The sequence below is a fragment of the Peromyscus leucopus genome, chromosome 11, assembly GCF_004664715.2.
Source record: "Peromyscus leucopus breed LL Stock chromosome 11, UCI_PerLeu_2.1, whole genome shotgun sequence".
In the NCBI taxonomy this organism is placed as follows: domain Eukaryota; kingdom Metazoa; phylum Chordata; class Mammalia; order Rodentia; family Cricetidae; genus Peromyscus; species Peromyscus leucopus.
In genome coordinates, this window is record NC_051072.1 from 48,244,463 (window position 1) to 48,264,629 (window position 20,167).

General features: G+C 45.0%; 1 protein-coding gene across 2 annotated transcripts in view; it reads left to right on the forward strand.

Annotated features, from left to right (window-relative positions):
* The first annotated feature begins 3,242 nt into the window (after positions 1–3,242).
* Positions 3,243–20,167, forward strand: part of Ocln (occludin) — a 50,284-nt gene continuing 33,359 nt past the window's right edge. The window contains exons 1-3 of one of the 2 annotated variants that reach the window (XM_028884854.2): positions 3,243–3,415; positions 13,933–14,048; positions 15,830–16,505. In XM_028884854.2, the coding sequence (XP_028740687.1) occupies positions 13,999–14,048; positions 15,830–16,505 (726 nt within the window). In that variant the 5' untranslated portion in view covers positions 3,243–3,415; positions 13,933–13,998. Of the gene's footprint in view, positions 3,416–3,462; positions 3,565–13,932; positions 14,049–15,829; positions 16,506–20,167 lie in introns of those variants that run through there. The other variant, XM_028884853.2, reaches the window with a different exon arrangement.

Genomic DNA, 20,167 nt, shown 5'->3' on the forward strand with positions numbered 1-20,167 from the left:
GTTTCTGGGTAGAGTGAATTTTAATTGAATAACGTTCAAGAGTGGATAATATTATAATACTATGGTGAGTTGCCAAAAAGGATTATTTGGTTAAAAAAATTACTTTGCCACAAATTATGATTATATAAGTGATTAAATAGAGCATGGCTTCCTTTAGCATCCAATGTGTTTGTTTTAGTATTGAGGCATGATGTGCTTAAGGCTGGGTTTTCTCTCCAGATACTTTCAATCACTACCTAGTAGGCACAATATTACGCACCAGTGGGAAAAGGCACAGGCTTAGATCTTTCCATGTTACAATATTGTTTGGAAAATTAACCTGAATCAAATGAAAACAGTATATAGTATTTTAACCGAAAACATATGAAGTTGACATTTTTACAACTAAAATGATCAACTATTGCCAATTTCATTTAGCTCAACTTATTTTTTTTTTTTTTAAATTTTACGCTCAAATCAATAGTAAGTAGATGGCAAGTGTCTTTAAATTGGGGTTTTGTCACTGCTGTGCGCAGAGTAAGTACTTAGGAAACTAGTCAGTGGCCGGAGGTGCAGTTCAGCGGCAGAGCACGTGCCTAGGCATGGACAAGGCTCTTGGTTCAGTCTCCATCCCTGAAACGGACGAGTGGGAGGATCGGGAGGAGAAGGAAGAAGGGAGGGGAAGGAAGAGGAAGAGGGTGACGAAGAGGAAGGAGAAGTAGTCTTCTTGAGTGAGTGATGAGGACAAGCAAATAGTCAAGAGGGTGTGGTGCAGCTGTAATAGAGCATTTGGGAGACGGGGCAGGAGGATTGTAAATAAATGAGAAGACCCAACCTTCCTCCAACCACAAGGTACCTTTTTGTTTAAGTTTAGAGTGGGAATAAAAAAAATAATACCACCATATACATGTTATCTTGAAATGACAAAAAAAAAATTTTTTTAAGTGAAAGTTCAAGAGTTTTGGAAATGTATGTTCACACTAAAACTTATGCATGAATGTTCACAAACAGTATACTTTATAAAAGCCCAAAAGGAGACATAACCTCAATTTCCAACAACTGATAAAAGGACAAATAAAATGTGGTACATCCATGCAATCGGATATTAGTAATAAGAAAGAGTAAGGCACTAATGCATGGGTCAACATGGATGAGCCATGAAGAGAGTGTGCTAAGTAAAAGACATGAGGTCATAGATTATACTATCCATTCATATACAATGGCCAGAATAGGCAAGTCAACAGAGATAGAAAATACATTGATAAACCAGGCAGTGGTGGCACACACCTTTATTCCCAGCACTCGGGAGGCAGAGGCAGAGGCAGGCAGATCTCTGTGAGTTTGAGGCCAGCCTGGTCTACAGAGTGAGTTCCAGGACAGCTAGGGCTACACAGAGAAATCCTGTCTTGAAAATACTAAAATCAAACAAAGACTGGTAAAAATCCATTAATAGCATCAAGGGGTGGGGAGGAGAGATGAGGAAACAAGTATTAGGTCTCATTTTGGAATAATGAGAATGTTCTGGAATTAGAACATGGTGGCCATGGTTATACAACTTTGTGACTGCTAAAAATTATTGCATGTACACTTTATTATTTTTTAATATTTTAATTAAAATATTTATTTTAAGCGTATGGGCAATTTGCCTGCATGTTTGTTTATGCACCACTTGTGTGCCTCCTGCCCAAAGAGGCCAGAAGAGGGTGTCCTACTCCCCAGAACATGTGGTGCCGGAAATTGAACGAAAATCCAATAAAACAGTCACTGGTCTAACCACTGAGCCATCTTTCCAGCCCCTGAATGTACACTTTAAAAGGACAAATTTTTGGTATGTGAACCAAGGATGGAACCCTAGGACCTCAAATATGGCAGGCAGGTGTTCTGGAGACTAAATTCACCCCGAGTCAACCCAAAGTATTTGTTTTTATGTTAAAAAAAAAACCCAACAACAATAACAACAAAAACTTCCCATGAGGTCCTCTTCACAACATGGCAAAATACATTATAATAATAGATGGTGTTCACAAACGATAGAGTATTAGGAAATGTTCCCTTGTTTAATTATAATCTGGGTTGGAATGTTTGGAGATTTTAGCAATCTGACAGCTAACATTAAGAGGATTAACCTGACTTCCTTACTGTTAATATCAATTTAATCAGCATCATTCAAAAACTACAGTCACACTGAAATAATTATAGCAATGATTTCATGAAAAATTACTAATTAGATTAACAATCCATTAAGGTTGTCATCGTTTAAATTTCTACTTCCTGAAGTACTGAACTGTGCCTTAAGATCTAATGTAGAGTCACACCTCTAGCCACTTAATCAAAGGCAGAAAAGAGGATGGGCTAGGACGGAAATTTATTAGCAATGCAGACATTCAGGATTGGAACACAGGAGGAAGCAGGGCTTGGGAAATTTAAATCCTCATCTTCGATGCAGATCGTTAAAGAACAAGAACTAAAATTTCTATATCGTAGTGTACAACTAATAAGAAACACAACACACACGCACACACATACACAACTCTGCATAGTTATGGGCAGAGTTTGAGTAAAAAAAAAAAAAATACGGCACCTAGCAGCGAGAAAGATTTTGTTTTGGAGCCAAAAAAGAATACTGAGATGGCTAAAAATCCTTATAAGAGTAGACTCGAGCACACCGTAACTGCACTTAGTGCGCGCATGGGCAGAGGACCCTTTGACTTGGTGACTGTGTGTGTAGAATCTACAGTAGTTCCATTTTTTTTTTTTTTTTTTTTTTTTTAAATTTTCAAGGTCCCCTTCATTTTAACCAGCTCAGAGGACGTTCTTTTCCTGAATCCACTGATTCCGAAGGGGCTAGTAATTAGCCCTTCTGAAACTATTTCCAGTCTTTCATTGGAACAAGCACCTGGATACTGCTTTCCAACAAACCCTGAATCAAAACCTGGCAGAGGGGCTGCGAAGTGACGCTAGCCTTTCCAATCCGCGCTCCCGGCACCCCAGGACCCTCTCTTTCTCCAGCAAAACAGCTCCCTGCAGCCCTCACTCAGCCTCTCGCGGAACCCGCGCGCCGCAGGGGCCCTAAAGCAAACCGATCTCCGAGCGCCCCCGAGGTGGTCCGGGATCACCCCCTTGTCTCCGCGATCCTGAGACCCTTCCCTCCCCAGGCCCCCGCCCCCTCCAAGCCAAAGTCGTCGCTGTTCCTTTAACTCCGCTTGCTCGGGAGGGTGAGCCCGGCCCGGTCCTCCCGCCTCCTTCCCCGCCGCTCCCTCCCTCCCCCTCCCAGCGGAGTTTCAGGTGAATGGGTCACGGAGGGAGGAGGAGGCCGGCCACGCCACACCTTGTCGCTCGTGCCCACCTCCCGCCCCCTCCTTCCTCAGGCGACCGCGGTGGAGGTGAAGGAGAGCGGTCCAGGGCACCAAGGAGCAGCCGGCCCGGGGCGCAGCAGGTGGGTCCCGAGCTCCCGGTCCCCGCAGGCTCGGCCTGAAATTGGTGCGCATGCCCGGGGGCAGGGGGTGGGGGAGGACCGAGCTCCGGGCTCCGAGCGAAGCCGTCTGCTGGCAGCGCGCGCGCCGCCGCAGCAGGTGCCACCGCCAGGTGAGCGCTCGGGGTTCCAGCCGCCCAGGGGGGCCGGGCCTGGGCGAGCGGGTGCCGGGCAGGTGCGGCGCCGGGGGTCCCCTCGCCGAGGGCGACGGCGCGGCTGGGAGGCGAGGCGCGGGGAGGGTGCGCGGAGGTGGTTTCGGTGGCAGTTTCGCCCTGGACTTGGGGCTCGCGGGAACCCGAGAAGCGCGAGTGCTTGAGCACAGCGCGGAAGGATTTTGGGGGGCTCTCTCTGTCGCTGTCTCTCTCCGAGCTGCGGGCAAAACCTTCCCCACCACGAATGCCGGGGCAACTTTGTGCTTTTACAGAGGCGGGCGCCTCGTGGGCGCTGATCCAGCGCTCAGCTAGGGTGCTGGAGATCTGGGACCTCCCGGGGTCCCCTGTTAGGGCTGGAGAGGGGCGACGCAGGATGACCTAGATCCCCGTGGCCCTGATGGTTTCCACCCCTTTGGGTAATTCATCCTAGGGGAGGGGGAGGCCAGGGATCCTCTGCAGTGTCCCCCAGAGTCTCGGCGTGTATCGCCCTGGCTGTTTGGAACTGGGGGCGGCGCGTGCGCCCTTGTTGATTTCAGCTCTCGGAGTTCTTTTCGAGGGAGGCTGGATTTCGAGGGAAGCAGCTCACGCTGTGGATTCTCAGCCGTGACCGCGAGCAGCCGACCTGCCCCGGGGCAGAACCTGCTCTGCCTCCCTGTCCTGGCCCGGCTGCTCCCGAGCGCAGAGCCGCCTTGGGGGCGCACGCACGGTCGCGGGGACCCGCAGCTTCCCTAGGCTGCCCACTTTGCAGACATCCCGGGCAAAGCTGGCCCGGCCAGTCCAGCAGCGAGCAGCCTGCGTTGGAGGAAGTATGCAGGGACAAGTGGGTGGGGACTAAAATGGCCTCTGCATCTTGGCGCTGGAACAACTCTGAGCCCCTTTTCTCCCAGGTGGAGTGGCTGAACCCCAGCAGGAGCGGCAGTATCCTCCGGCCTGCCCGGGGCTCACCGGGCAGAGTGCCACTAGGGGAATTACCTGGGGCGGGGCGGAGGCAGCTTTCCAGGCAGGTTAGTAGTGTGTGGCTCTCGGGTACAACAGGTGTCTTATGGGGATCCCGGGGAAAAAGAGAAATGCTTCCCAGTACGGCGCTTTCTGAGGTTGGTGGGTTGTTCATCCTCGAGTGTAACAGTAAGCAGTTCCTTTGCACCGTACGTATAAATCTTAAATTTCTACTGGTGGTGGTTTTCTCTTTTCGTTGGATTTATCTGCTTGTTAGTGCTTCCTTTGTTAAGTGATGGGATGGCGAGGTCGGCAAGCTAGGTTTGGTGTGGGGAGGCACACTCTACTTTCCGGCGGCTTCCAGGCAGCACCTCTCTGTGTGAGGGTCTCTGTTAACAGCAGATCCTACTAGAACTTTTATCTTAAAGGTTTGGGGTGTGGTGTGGTTCCGTGGTAGCCCAAGGCTGGAATCTCAGCAACAAACCAACCAACCAACAAAAACAAAAACAAACAAACAAAACCAAAACAAAATGCCTCAAAAATTCACACCAGGCAGGAGACAGAAAATTTAAGCCAGGCTGTAAGGACAATTTCACTGTAGAGAATTCCAGAGAAAATACCTACCATAGCGAGCCGAGGCACTTTTCAGTCCAGCGTTTGCACCACTTTTACTTCTAAAATGGATGTTTTTGTGTGTCCCTTGCACATTGAGCAAATTTGCACTTTGGGGAATACAGTTTAGGACTCTGCTCTGCTGGGTAAATGCCCTACAGCTCAGAGATGTACTCCCAACTCTCATGCAAACTTTTGAGTTTTTCATCTTTCTTGGCTGTTATTTGGAGCACCTCGTTACCTGGTTGTTCGTTTTTTATTTATTTTTTAAATTTTTTTTTTCTTATTTTGAAGTACACTTGTGACTTGTAGTTTGGTTTGGGACGGGGCCTTTTATTCTGCCTTTCTAACAAGCTCTCCAGCTTGTTCCTCCCCACCCCTTCCTTTATCTCAGAATGTAAGCATGGACTTTCAGCTAACCTCGGTTTGATGTATTTACTTAGTTTGTGTAGTTCAAGACATCCACTGCTCAATAAAGTGGAGCATCGGCTTTCTTAACCACATACTGATGGGGCCATCCTTTTGTGCTAAGGACCAGCAAAGGGCTCAGGGAGCATGACGGTGAAGGCATATATGAGTGTTTTCTGAGCTCTCATGGTCCACCTGGGATGGAGGGGTCAGACCTGAGGTCAGGTATGGAGGAAAATTCCCGAGTGGTCTGGAGAGCACCCCTGAATTACATTTGAACTGCGAGCTGAACTTGGGGACTTGTGTGGCAACATGAAGATCCTCTTTGGGGGCAGGGCATAGTGTTGCAGAACTTGGGAGGCAGAGGCAGGTGGAGCTCTGTGGGTTCTAGGACAGCCAGTGCTAATTATACGACGAGACCCTATCTCAAAAAAGAAAAAAGAAAAGTTGAGTTTTGGGGCTGGAGAGGTGGCTCAGTGTTTAAGAACACGTGCTGCTCTTCCAGAGGACCCGGCTTCAATTCCCAGCAACCACGTCAGGCGGCTCACAGTTGCCTCCAGCTCTTGGAGGTCCAACTTCTCTGGCCTCTGTGGGCACCTGCACTCACATGCACACACCTAAACACAGATACATACCCATAACTAAAAATAATAAACGCAAATCTTAAAAAAAAAAATCCTCTTTGGGATACTGACTGGGATGGCTGTGGGTAAAGGCACTAGCCGGCAAGCCTGATGACTTGACTTTGGTCCCTGAGCCCCACAGAGAAGGAATAGAATGCCAAGACTTGTCCTCTGACCTCCTCACATGCCATGAGACACGAGTGTAAATTAATTAATACAAATAAAAAGATTTAAAAAATCCTCATGGGGAGCTGGGGGTGTAACTCAATGGTAGAGTGCTTGATTTGCATGTATAATGTCCTAGGTTCAATCCCCGGGAAGGGGAAAAAAAATCCTACTTGGATTCCTTAATTATATATAGAGATCTTTTTTCAAGTTTTTTTTTTAACTTTATGTATGTGAATGTTTTGCCTGCATGCATATATGTGCATACACATGTTTGCCTGTTGGATCCCTGAAAGCAGGGGTTACTGAAGGTTGTGAGCCACTGTGTGGGTTCTGGGAATTGAGCCCTGGTCTTCTGCAAGAGCAACAAGTGATTTTAACCTCAGAGCTCTCTCTTTCTAGACTTTAGAGAGATATTTTTATTTTATTACTTTAGATTTTATTGTTTTCGGGACAAGATCTCTCTGTTACATAGCTCTGGCTGTCCTGGATCTTGCTCTGTAAACCAGGCTGGTCTTGAACTCACAGAGATCCACCTGCCTCTGCCTCCCAAGTGCTGGGATTGAAGTCATACATTTAGCTTTAAAAAAAAAATACGTGCACACATGTGTACACACACACACACACACACACACACACACACACACACATTAATTGGAAATGCTGGTTTTCTATGTAACATTCTGTAAGGGTCTGTTATCTGCCTCTCCTCCATTAGTTAACATAGCTGTGGTCTTCTGAGCCTGCTGATCTTTATGCTCTGGTGATGAAAGTGACCAGTGGACCCCTTAGGCCAAATCCTAGGGGCCTTTTCACTTCTCCGTTTGTTCCCCGCCTCCCCCCCCCCCCCTTCATTCAGCACATACTTATGTGGTGTCTGGCCTTGCTCTTTAGTGCTGGCTATGAGGCTTTGTCACTGACTTAGGGACCTTGAAGTGACATCTCTAAAGTAATACTAAGTAACTCCTGCCTGTGAGCAGGAGCTCAAATGGTTACTTTTTATTCCTGAAGGGGGTGGAGTCAGGCAGGGCCCTTGGGGGAAACTTCCCAAAGTTGAGATGAAATCTGACCCTGCGGTTTTGGGTGTTTTGTTTTGTTTTTGTTTTTAGCCATTCCTAGGACTACAAAGACAGTTCTTAAAATGTTTCAGGGCTTTTAGAGTAGTCTAAAAGGACATTAAAAACTGTCTAGTTAAAAAAAAAACCAACCAACAAACAAAAAACAAAACAAAAAATCTGTCTCGTTCTCCAGGACAAGCTTTTCCTGTTACTTTCTTAAGACATGTTTGTTTGTTTTGCTGTGTTTTTTAAGATCCTGAACTGTTTTAGTTGCCCTCCTGCATCTGTACCCAGGGTGGAACCTGATGTGCGGATTCAGATTTTGTTTCTTTTCTTTTTCAGTGTTAGGGCTGGAGTCCAACGCCGAGCCTCAGCCCCCCCAGCCCCAGCCGTTGGTTCCTTTACAGCATTCCTGGATAGGAACACTCTTTCTGAGTGCTCTCTAAGATTTGGATAGCCTGTGCTAAAATTCTTAACACAGGAAATGTGCTTTTGGCGGGGGTGGGGTGGGGAATCCATCTCTAACAATGAACATATGCCAAGTCGAATCCCCTTTATGCTGTATTCTCATGTGGATTTTTATGAATTAAGTTGTTGATTCACTTTCCCTGTCTTCTCTACCAATCTCAGCCTGTCAGTTTTCAGGGAAGCAGGCAGCGGCAAAACCTCTGGGCTTCAGCAGCAGGTTGACTGTCTTTGTTTTATTAGTGCTAGGTATTGAACTTGGGGGCCTTTTGATGGACTGCCACTGAGCTACACCCAAAGCCCGGAGTGTCCATTTCCAAGTGACTTATTCATGTCTCCAAACACCTGAGTGCCTGAGCTCTTGCTTACCTTACTCACCTTTCGGGGAAGGACTTCAGAGTATGAATGCATTTGCTTATTTTCTCTGCTTGTCCCAGCCAAGGTCAGGGCTAGTCTCCCTTAAGTCACCGGAGCTCAGAGAACGTGAGGAGGTTGTTGGCTTAGGAGCTAACAAATGGGGCTGATGGAACTACTACATCTCTTCAAACTCATTTTGATCTTGTAGAGACCTTGCTCGCTCTTGACGGATGCCTAGCCCTTGGCTTATTAGGTCTTCCTTCCAGTGTTTGGTCGGCTGCAAATCTGGATAACCTTGTCTGCGGTTACCACTAGAAACCTCGCTCCAGGTGAACATAAATGCTCCATTCTTTGTGCTAATTAGATGCTGTTCTTTGGCTCCTTGGGAATCTGCCCAATCCTACAAGTTTGCACTCCAGATTCCCTGGATTCTTTCTCTGTGCTCTTGCTTGGTAACTTTCTTTGGAAGAGAAACCAAGGTGTGGCAAGAGCTGTTAAAATCTGCTTTCTAAAATGGTTTCACAGTTTAGAAGTCCCTGCTTGCTACCGGAGGAAACATGACGGCCAGACTGCAACCTCTAGGAAATAACACCCAGAAAAAGGGTTTTGTTTGAATTTCTGACAACTAAAGCTTGAATCGGAATTAATTTAGTTTTTAATAACTGATACCGAGCCTGGAATTTGGGGGTAGTCACCCTCACCCTCCTCCTCCTCTTCTTTTTTGGGACACAGTCTCACTATGTAACCTCAGCTGCCCTGAAACTTGCTCTGTAGACCAGGCTGGCCTTAAACTCAGAGATCCACCTGCCTCTGCCTCCTGAGTGCTGGGATTAAAGGCGTGCGCTACCATACCTGGCTTGCCTTTGGTATTTTAAAAAAGATTTATGTATTAATGTGTAGGTGTGTGTGCCAGAATATGTTTATGTGCACCCCATGTATGCAGGTATCTGAAGAAGGCAGAGAGAGTGTTGGGTCCCTGGAACTCGAGTTATTGGCCCTGGCTGCCTGATGTGGATGCTGGAAACCAAACCCAGGAGCAGTAAGCACGCTAAATTGTTGAGCCGTCTCTCTAGCCCCTTGTATTGTCTTTTGAGACAGTCTCATGCAGAAAACCCAAGTTGGACTTAACTTGTAGCCCAGCAGACCTTGAACTCACGGAAATCCTCCTGCCCCAGCCTCCCAAATGCTGAGATTTCATAGGCAAAACACCATGGCTGGCTTTGGGAATAGTCTCTAGTGACCGAGCTGTAGGTAAAGAAGGTCTAAGATTCCTCTGAGAATTTGTCACTATCGACATTCAGTCTCAGATATAAGGTCTTACATTCAATAATGTTTAAAGATTTTCCTTAGTGTTTCTTTTTCCAAACATCATTTAGGATGTCAGTCTTGACTTTCAAAGTCCCATTTTGGCTTAAATTGCTCATTTATGTATTTCAACACGAGATGAGGAAGTTGACCGTGGGCTAGTGACAGGGATGCACACACTTATGATTTATAAGTGTTTGTTGTACACTGGCAAAGTGGTTTAAAAAACAAAAACAAGTGACCGGCAGGAGGTACTTCCTGGACTCTTACCTCCTGCTGTTTACCCTTCAAACCATTTCTCTAAAAAAAGAAAAAAAAAAGTGAAGAAGTTGTCTTTCCTATGCGCGATGCCTATGTTGGTATTACTTGGATTTCCATCTTTGAGGTTTTATCTAATTGTTGTTATTGTTGTTGTTTTTTTTTTTTTTACTCTTTTTTGGGGGGGACCCACCAACCAGCTCCCAAATAAATCACACACGGAGGCTTATTCTTAATGATGAATGCCCGGCCTTGGGTTGGCTTAGTTTCTAGCCAGCTTTCCTTAAATTATCCCGTCTGTCTTTTGCCTCTGGGCTTTTCCTGTTCTCTAACTTCTGTGAATCTAACTCTTACTCAGTGGCTTGCTGTGTAGCTGGGTGGCTGGCCCCTGGAGTCCTCCTCCTCTGGCTGTTCAACCTTAGATCTTTTCTCCCAGATTTCTCCTTCTATTTATTCTCTCTGCCTGCCAGCTCCGCCCATCCTTTCTCCTGCCTTGCTATTGGCCAGTTCTTTATTAGACCATCAGGTATTTTACACAGGCAAAGTAACACAACTTCACAGAGTTAAAGAAATGCAACATAAACAAAAGTAACACCTTAAAATAATATTCCCCAACATCTAATATACAGAGTTTTATTCTGATATTTAGAATGACTGTTGAGTCATGGAAGAGAATTGCTATGTAGCTTACATAACCTGTTTCAGAAGTTTAAATTGATTTACTGCTCCTGATGGAGTAATGTACAGTTGTACAGACTTCATTTGAAAATGAAAACAAGTGTCCCTTCGGTATACTCAAGTCGCAGAGCTTTCTTGACTGCCACTTGAAGGTAATACTTTAAGTTGTTCTGATACCTTTCCCTCACCTTCAGCCTGAAAGCAACATGAGGTTTTGCAGGGAGAAGTATCCATAGTCCAATCTGATCCATGTAAATGTTGAGCAAATATTTACACATCTACCATGTGCCAGGTGCTATTTTAATCGCTGAACAACATGCAGAAACTCCTGTTCCCATAGAATTGACCTAGTGGATCTAAAGTTCTCTTTCTTGCTAATCGATTACCAGAGTTGCCTGGAAAGAACTTTCCGTTGCTTCCTTATACCGTGCCCAAGGGACAGGAAGTGCTGAAAAACGGTAAAGCTGAGGTTCATTTGTTCCTTCTTTCCTTCCTTTATCTTCTGTTCACACTTACGTGCACACCACAGCATGTGTGAGGAGGTGTTGTTTCTCTTTCCAACATGTAGGTCCTGGGGTTTGAACTCAGCTCTTCATCCTTCGCTGCAATCCCTTTACCTGCTGAGCCATCTCGTAGGCCCTTTCTTGGCTTTTCTATCACTGGATTTGCTAGAATAAACTTCAGCTTTTAGGTCTCACTGGTTAGTATTTTTCTAGATGATCTCTTCGGTGCCATGCAGTCACCTTGGACCAAGGCAGATCACGCCCAGATTCACTGCTTCATAGACATTGACACCAATCGTCGGCTCCGGGAAAGCTAGTCTGTCTCAAATGAAATTGACTTAAAGTCTCCCATAGAGGAAGGGGCAGGAGGTATGGGTCAGGCTACACCTGTCACTCGCTTCTTTATACGCTGGGCATCTTACTTCCCATGTCTTTCTGATCCTTTCTGGGTTTGTGAAGTGGATAAAAAGGGTGGAATGCTGAATTGGAATTTTGTCAAAGTGCCTGGCACATGGGTAGGGTATCCAGGGTGGTTTCTTCCCTTCTCTCCGAGCTCTTTAGCCTGTGCCTTATTACTTCCAGGGCTTTGCCTGGGTGCACTCTTTGACCTGTCTTCTTGGTCCTAAGTCATTCCTACTTCCACTGCTGAGGATCCTAACTGGGTCCCTGTTTCTCACCTGAGTGAGAAGAGAGACTGTCACCAGGCTTTCCAGGCGCTTTGGTATTCTCATCATAGCCTTCTTTTAACAGATTAACGTCTCTGTACATGGTTTCCTCTCCGGCCCATGAACTAACCCCACCCCCACACGTCAGCACCTGACCAGCCTGGATGCCCATCCGGGACACCAGATGCTCTTCTTCTTCATGACTCCCTGCTTACCCCTGACCACGCTTGGTCACATAGTTCAGCCTGAAGAAGTTGCTGTTTTGTGTGTGTCTCGTACTTCCACAGACTCCTCTGTGTAGTTAGACCCTTGGTAAATGTGTGTTGATTGACATCCGCCTTTCAGACGTCCAGTCTGCTTTAAGGAATTCTTTTTTTTTTTTTTTTTTTTTTGATTTTTCGAGACAGGGTTTCTCTGTGTAGCTTTGCGCCTTTCCTGGATCTCGCTCTGTAGACCAGGCTGGCCTCGAACTCACAAAGATCCGCCTGCCTCTGCCTCCCGAGTGCTGGGACTAAAGGCGTGCGCCACCACCGCCCGGCCTTTAAGGAATTCTTGAACAAAACTACTCTGCTTTTCTCTTATGAAAGGACTCTTTAATATGTGTTTCGTGTTCTTCTTCTTTTGTAAAAATGACATTTTTGGAGACTTAGAAAAGGAGACAGAATGAGATGGCTCAAAATCATACCATTTGTGCCTACATCTTGTAATCACTTTTCTAATTTTGGTTTTTTTTTTTGAGACATGGTTCTCTGTGTAACAGTTCTGGCTGTCCGGGAACTCCTTTGTAAACCGGGCTGGCCTCGAACTCACAGAGATCTGCCTGCCTCTGACTCCCAGTGCTGGGATTAGAGGGGTGTGCCACCACACCTGGCTCTAATCACTTTTAATAAGGGAATACTTTTAAATTAGCTCGTGCTTTAGTTAACTAACATGCTAGGCACTGTTATATTTGCACTTTTCGTATGCATTCCCATCTGACAGGAGCATTTACAGGTAATAGGAAATCATTTTTCTTTCAGTGTTGGGGATTAAATCTAGGACCCTGGGCATTCTAGGCAAATCCTCCACTACGGAGCTACAGTCCTCAGCTCTTTGTTGTTTTTTGTTTTGTATTTGAGAAAGGATCTTACTGTATTGCCTAGGCTTGTCTCCAGCTCGAGATCCTTTTGCTCCAGCTTCCTGAGTAGTTGGGTTTCTGGCATATGCCACTGTACCTGGTATTAAAATTATTATAATTTTTTTTGTTTTAAAATTTTAAAGCGCCAAAGAGATAGATGGCTCAGTGGTTAAGAGCACTGACTGCTCTTCCAGAGGACCTGGGTTCAGTTCCCAGCACCCACACGGCAGCTCACAATTGTCTGTAACTCCAGTTCCAGGGGATCTGACACCCTCACACAGATACACATGCAGGCCAAACACCAATGTACATAAACTAAAAGTAAATCATTGAGCTGGGCCTGATGGTACACACCTTTCATCCCAGCACTTGAGAGGCAGAGGCAGGTGGATCTTTGTGAGTTGGGGGCCATTCTGGTCTACAGAGTAAGTTCCAGGACAGCCAAGGCTACACAGAAAAATTTTTGTCTCAAAAAGCCAAAACCAAATCAAATCAAAACAAACAACAAAAAAGTAAATCATTAATGTTTTTTTTAATTTAGAGAGAGAGAGAGAGAGAGAGTGTGTGTGTGTGTGTGTGTGTGTGTGTGTGTGTGCGCACACGCGCGCACGCCATGTGTGTGCATGTGCGTGCGCGCTCATGCCATGGCACACAACTTGCAGGAGTTGGTTCTCTCTTTGTAATATGTATGTTCCAGGGATTGAATTTAGTCATCAGACTTGGTGACAGACACCCTTACCTACTGTGCCATCTTGCTGATCCCAAATAATTAATTTTGTGAAACAAATTAATTTTGTTTTTCTGTTTTTCTTTATCTTTTTGAGACAAGAAAGAGCTCATGCTAACCTCAAGTTTGTTTCTTCATCTTTCTGGGCTTTTGTTCTTAGTAGTGGCTACTTAGATTTTTTTCCCCCCTTCTATGTTATAACAAGATGTGAGGTTTGTCACGACTGTAACTCAGAATTTTAAATTTAAAGATGCTTGTGTGCCCGGGCCAGGCAGAGTGCCATCCTGGTGCCAGGAGAAATGCTAGGTTATCTGTGCCGAAGGATTATGGTCTGTCAGATGAAAGTAGCTGTGGAGTGAACGGGAGCTTGAGATTGCAGTCTTTACATTTCTTTGTGATGTAAGCCCCTCCGGCCTCAGTAGTAATTTCATCGTCCTACTTTTGTTGCTTAGGTTTGCTTATCTTAGGAGCCTGAAGTCTTGCTCCTCATAAACATCAGGTGACCAGTGACATCAGCCATGTCTGTGAGGCCTTTTGAAAGTCCACCTCCTTACCGACCTGACGAATTGTAAGTAGATAATTACTCCTTTTGTCTAACGGGGCCTGTTCCATGTAAAAGAAGCTTCCATCCATTAAGTATTTGTTTGTAAAAATTAAGCCTGGGGGTTAGGACTGTAGTTCAGCAGTGGAGACCTAGACCCATCCCGGTACTGAGCCCCTCCCCCTCCCAATACCACTTCTGGACTCAGTAGAGTATTTGCCTAGCATGCATGAAGTGGTGATTCTGAGTTTGCATAAACCAGGCATGGTGGCCCACACCTTAATCCCAGCATGTGGGGAGGCGGAGGCAGGAGAATCAGCAGTTCAGCTACGTACTGAGATTGAAGGCCGCCTGGGCCACGTGCGATCCTGTCTCCAACCAACCAACAAACAAACCAAGCCCGGGATGGTGTGCACTCTTACAATCCTAGCCCTTGGGAGGCAGAGACAGGAGGATTACCACAAGTTTGAGGTAGTCTGGGTCTGTGTGTGTGTGTGTGTGGAGTACAAGGCCAGTTAGAGCTGTGTGGTGAGACTGTCTCAAACAAACAGACAATTTGAACAATTTTTGCACTTAATGATGGGAATTGTACCTAAGATTTAGCAATGAAAAGTGAATTTCCATTTTATGCATAATTTCCAAAATGATAGTTTTTCCCTGTGGAGGCAACTACACTATCCATTTCTAGTATTCGCCTCAAGATGTTGTCTAGGGCTGAGCATGGTAGTGCATGCCTTCAATCCCAGCACTTGGAAGGCAGGGGCAGACTTGGTATCTCTGTGAGTTCGAGGACAGCCAGGGCTATGTAGAGAGACTCTGTCTCAACAAACAAAAACAAAAAAACTAAAGAAACTAATGCCCACCAAGACATTGTGTAAGGCTCAAAGTTCTCAAATTCAGTTTGGTCAGATGTCAGTGGCTCTGATACAATTTGTCAATTTATGATTAAATTACTGGAATGTGCAAAGTAGTTTTTATAAGGGAGATTCAGAATCCAGTTGAGCATTCCTTGATGAGCTCTTAATGTATAATTGGTTTACTTTGCCACTCCTGATGTAATTAACTATAGATTATGTAGTGATTTGCTCAATATTTTGCTCCTTGAGTTTTATATATATATATATATATATATATATATATATATAATACATATTATATATAACATATAATATATGTATAACACACACACAGTTCTTCTTGATGGTCCTGGGGATTGAACACAGGACCTTGTGCAGGGCTAGGCAAGTGCTCTACCTCTCACCTTGCTTCTTCTCGTGTTTCCCCCTTTCTCTTCTAACGTACACCCACCTCTTCACTGCCAATGTGGAAAAGCCCAGAGGCAAAAGGTAGACAGGATAATTTAAGTTAAAGAAAGCTGGCAAGAAACAAGCCAAGCTAAGGCCGGGCATTCATAATTAAGAATAAGTCTCTGTTGGGCAGTGGTGGCGCACACTTTTAATCCCAGCACTTGGGAGGCAGAGCCAGGTGGATCTCTGTGAGTTCGAGGCCAGCCTGGTCTACAGAGCGAGATCCAGGACAGGCACCAAAACTGCACAGAGAAACCCTGTCTCAAAAAAACAAAACGAACAAACAAAAAACAAAACAAACCAGAAAACCCTCCATATGTGATTTATTTGGGAGCTGAGTGGCAGACCCCGCAAAAGACCAAAACCAACCAACAACGCAGACTTGTTCTACAGAATCAGCTGCCCCTTTACTCTTCAGAGGGACATTTGAAGTAGTTTCATCTGTGTGGCTAATTTTATTCGAAGCACTTTTAACTTCGGGTCTTTTTATTTCCCTTCTAGCAAACCCAATCATTATGCACCAAGCAATGATGTGTATGGTGGGGAAATGCATGTTCGGCCAATGCTCTCCCAGCCGGCATACTCCTTTTACCCAGAAGATGAAATTCTTCACTTCTACAAATGGACATCACCTCCAGGAGTGATTCGGATCCTGTCTATGCTCATTATTGTGATGTGCATCGCCATATTTGCCTGTGTGGCTTCCACACTTGCTTGGGACAGAGGCTATGGAACTGGCATCTTTGGAGGTAGCCTAGGCTACCCTTATGGAGGAAGTGGCTTTGGTGGCTATGGAAGTGGCTATGGCTATGGTTATGGCTATGGTTATGGCTATGGAGGGTATACAGATCCAAGAGCAGCCAAAGGTTTCCTGTTGGCCATGGCAGCCTTTTGCTTCATTGCCTCCTTGGTAATATTTGTTACCAGTGTTGTAAGAGCTGGAATGTCTAGAACAAGAAGATATTACTTGATTGTGATCATAGTCAGCGTTATCCTGGGCATCATGGTGTTTATTGCAACCATCGTGTATATAATGGGAGTCAACCCAACTGCCCAGGCTTCTGGATCTATGTACGGTTCACAAATATACGCCCTCTGCAGTCAGTTCTACACTGGAGCTACTGGACTCTACGTGGATCAGTATTTGTATCACTACTGTGTGGTGGATCCCCAGGAGGTATGAGTAGTTTTTGTTCTTTTCCACACCCCATCCTTCTCTCTGTAAGATTAGAGATACTCAACTAGAGTATGTAGATATTCAGCTAGAACAGTCAGTCTGGGAACATTTAAAAAAAAATATGTCAAGGCCCTACTTTTAATTATGTCATAATGTTGGGGGAGGGACTGGATGTCACTGTTAAGCCATAATTAAGATTCCATATATTTCTACCTATTTAAAGAATACCTCAGTGGCTTGTTATGTCATCACAGAATTGTGTAAGCATCCCTACAGTTGTGGAACATTTTCACTGTCTCCTGAGGAAACGTCTGTGTCCATTAGCATTTGCTCACCATTTTCTTAACCCACTCTGGGCAGCCACTAATCTTCCTTCTAGGTTTGCCTGTTCCCTGGTATTTCATAAATTTTCACAATGTATGGTCCCTTATGATTGGCATCTTTCACTTAGCATGATGATTTTTTTTAAGGTTTATCCGTGTTTTTATCATGTATAAGTCCTTGATTTCTTTTTACAGATGAATGATTTAAGAATGTGTGTCACATTTTATTTACCTACAGTTGATGAACATTTAAGGCTGTTCCCACATTACCTGTTACTTATGTTGTTGCGATCCTTGGTGTACAAGTTGTCGTGTGACTCTTCATATCTCTTGGATTGCTAGTATGCCTGTAGGTAGAATTGATGAGCCCATGTGTGGCTCTGGCTTTTCCAGGTACTGTCAGTTTTCCAAAGAGGTTGAGCCATTTTACAGTCTCTCCAAAGATGTGCCAGGGTCCTAACTGTCCTGCTTCCTCACTGGTGCTTGTCATTGTCTGTCTGTCTGTCTGATTTTAGTCCTGCTAATGGGCATGAAATGGTACTTCATTGTAGGTGGCTTTTGGGGTGTGTTTGTTCGTGTTTTTTTAAATAGGGTTTTGCTTTGTATCCCAGGATGTCCTTGAACTCACAGCAGTCCTACTTTAGCATTCCGAGTGCCTTAATGTTAGGGGTGCTCCTATGCCCTGCTTGTATTTTGATTTGTTTTTCCTTGATAGCCATTGGTACTGATCATGCATATATATATATATGACATTTATCATCATTGGATATTTAGAATCTTCTTTTAAAATTGACCTGTTTTAAGTCTTTATGATCTTATGAATGATTTGTAAATATTTGTTATTTTGCTAGCTCCCCCTCCCCCTTTTTTTTTTCCAAGACAGGGTTTCTCTGTGGCTTTGGAGCCTGTCCTGGACTAGCTCTGTAGACCAGGCTTGCCTCGAACTCACAGAGATCCACCTAGCTCTGCCTCCTGAGTGCTGGGGATTACAGGCATGCGCCACCACCGCCCGGCCATACCCTTTTAAGTTTATTTTTTTGATGATATTCTTTACACAAAACTTTTTAGTTTTGATAGACTCTCATTTGTCTGATTTTTTCTTTTGTTTTTGTTTTTGGTGTCTTATCAAAGAAAGTGAATATTCTCCATAAAAGTTGCTTTTTCTTTTTAATTATTTCCCCTCTTTGGAGCCAAGGTCTTACTGTATAGCCCATGCTGGCCTGTAAATTGTGATCCTCAGCTTTTTTTTTTTTTTTTTTGGTTTTTCGAGACAGGGTTTCTCTGTGTAGCTTTGCGCCTTTCCTGGAACTCACTTGGTAGCCCAGGCTGGCCTCGAACTCACAGAGATCCGCCTGGCTCTGCCTCCCGAGTGCTGGGATTAAAGGTGTGCACCACCACCGCCCGGCTATCCTCAGCTTTTTGAGTGCTGTAATTACAGGCATATGAACTACCTTCCCACGTCCATTAAATTTTCTCCATGCCAGTGTCAAAATGAGTTGACTGTATGGGTAATGGTCATAGCTCATTGGTGCAAAGCTTGCTTATTGTTCACAAGGCCCTGGGTCTGGAGATTGGGATTGGAAATGGCTCAGTGTTTGGTAAAATGCTTGCACAATCATGAGGACTTGAGTTTCTGGATCCCCAGACCTACGCAAGAACCCCAAGCATGGTGGGTGTACATATGTAACCCCAGTGCTGATAGGACAAAAATAGGCAGCTCCCAGGGGTTCAAGGGCCAGCCAGTCTAGGTGAAATGTCAAGCTCCAGTTCACCGAGAGACTGCTTCTCAATGAAGAGTGATAGAGGAAGATACCTGCTGTTGACCTTGGACCTCCTCTCATGGATAGGCATGTACACCTAGAGGCCAGTATTCCGGTGTGCACACAACACACAAGGAGTGCAGTCTTGCATACTCTTGCATGCCACACATACACACACACACACACACACACACACACACACACACACACAGACACACAAATTGGTCATAAATGTGAACATTTATTTTTGGAGTCTCATTTGATCCCATATATATTTCTGTCCTTACACTTCCATACTCCACTGTCTTTTTATTTTATTTAATATTATGATAAGTTTGGATTGTGAAGTACAGATTCTCTAACTTTGCTCAAAATTATTTTGACTAGATTCTTGCATTTCCATCTGATTTTTAGTATTATCCTTTAGGATAGCCCTAGTGCATGGTAGAATAAGTTTTAATTTTTTGCAAGCCACCTGCTAGGACTTTGAAGAGTTGCCCCAAATCTATAGATCAATTTCAGGGAATTTTTTGATCAATGCAATTGTAAGTCTTCTTTTTTCCTTTCCTTTTTTTTTTTTTTTTTTTGGTGGGGGGAGGGGTGGTGGTGGATTTTTCAAAGCAGGGTTTCTCTGTAGCCCTGGCTGTCCTGGAACTCACTTTGTAGACCAGGTTGGCCTTGAACTCACAGAGATCCACCTGCCTCTGCCTCCCAAGTGCTGAAATTAAAGACGTGTGCAACCAGTGCCCAGCGAAATTGTAAATCTTCTAATCAGTGAACATAGAGTATCTTTCCATTTCTTTCATGAATTTGGTAGTTTCCAGCGTGTTGGTGCTTTTTTGTCCAGGTGATTCCATGTGTTCCGGGCTGGGCTGGGGTGGGGGGTGTAAAACCCTACCTTAGGAAACCGTGAGTCACCTTAATTACAATAAACCACTGATGCTGCCGTGGCTGCTGCTGCTTTTTTCTCTTCTTGACTCAGGAATTCTCATTTCTTTTTCCCGAATGAGTCACTCTTTTGGGTTGGACTCTCTCCACTGTCTGCCTGTCTTTATTTTGAAGGTGGAGTGTTTTCCTTGCCAGTGTAGGTTTTCGGAGCCTTGCTGGGACTGTTCAGGCCTGTCTGTGGTGAGGACTGAGAACTGGTAGAATCGGTGTGCCCATCTTACCACACTGCCATCCCTTGAAATCCTCTGGCTACTTGAAACCTATGTTCTTTGAAAACAGATGTCACTGTGAGGTAGACAGCGGGAAGGAGAGCCTACTGTTACCCATGAGGAGATGACCGGTACTGGCCTCGTATTCGAGTGTGCCCAGGTCAGTGTGCCACCTAATACATCTGCCAGGCACTGATGAGCCGAGCCATCAAGGGGAGGAGGCTTCCTTGTCACAAGGCATTGAAGACAGAGGAACTTGCTAGATCAAAGGAGTCATTCGTCCATTTGCTCTAATTTATAGGTTGGCTAGATTCATATCGTTCTCATTTAAGTTAAGACCGAGCCCCTGTGGCCCAGCTTACATACAGTGTAAAAAGAGTTGTTGCCAAGCATGCGTCGCGAACAGGGTTATAGGCGTGATT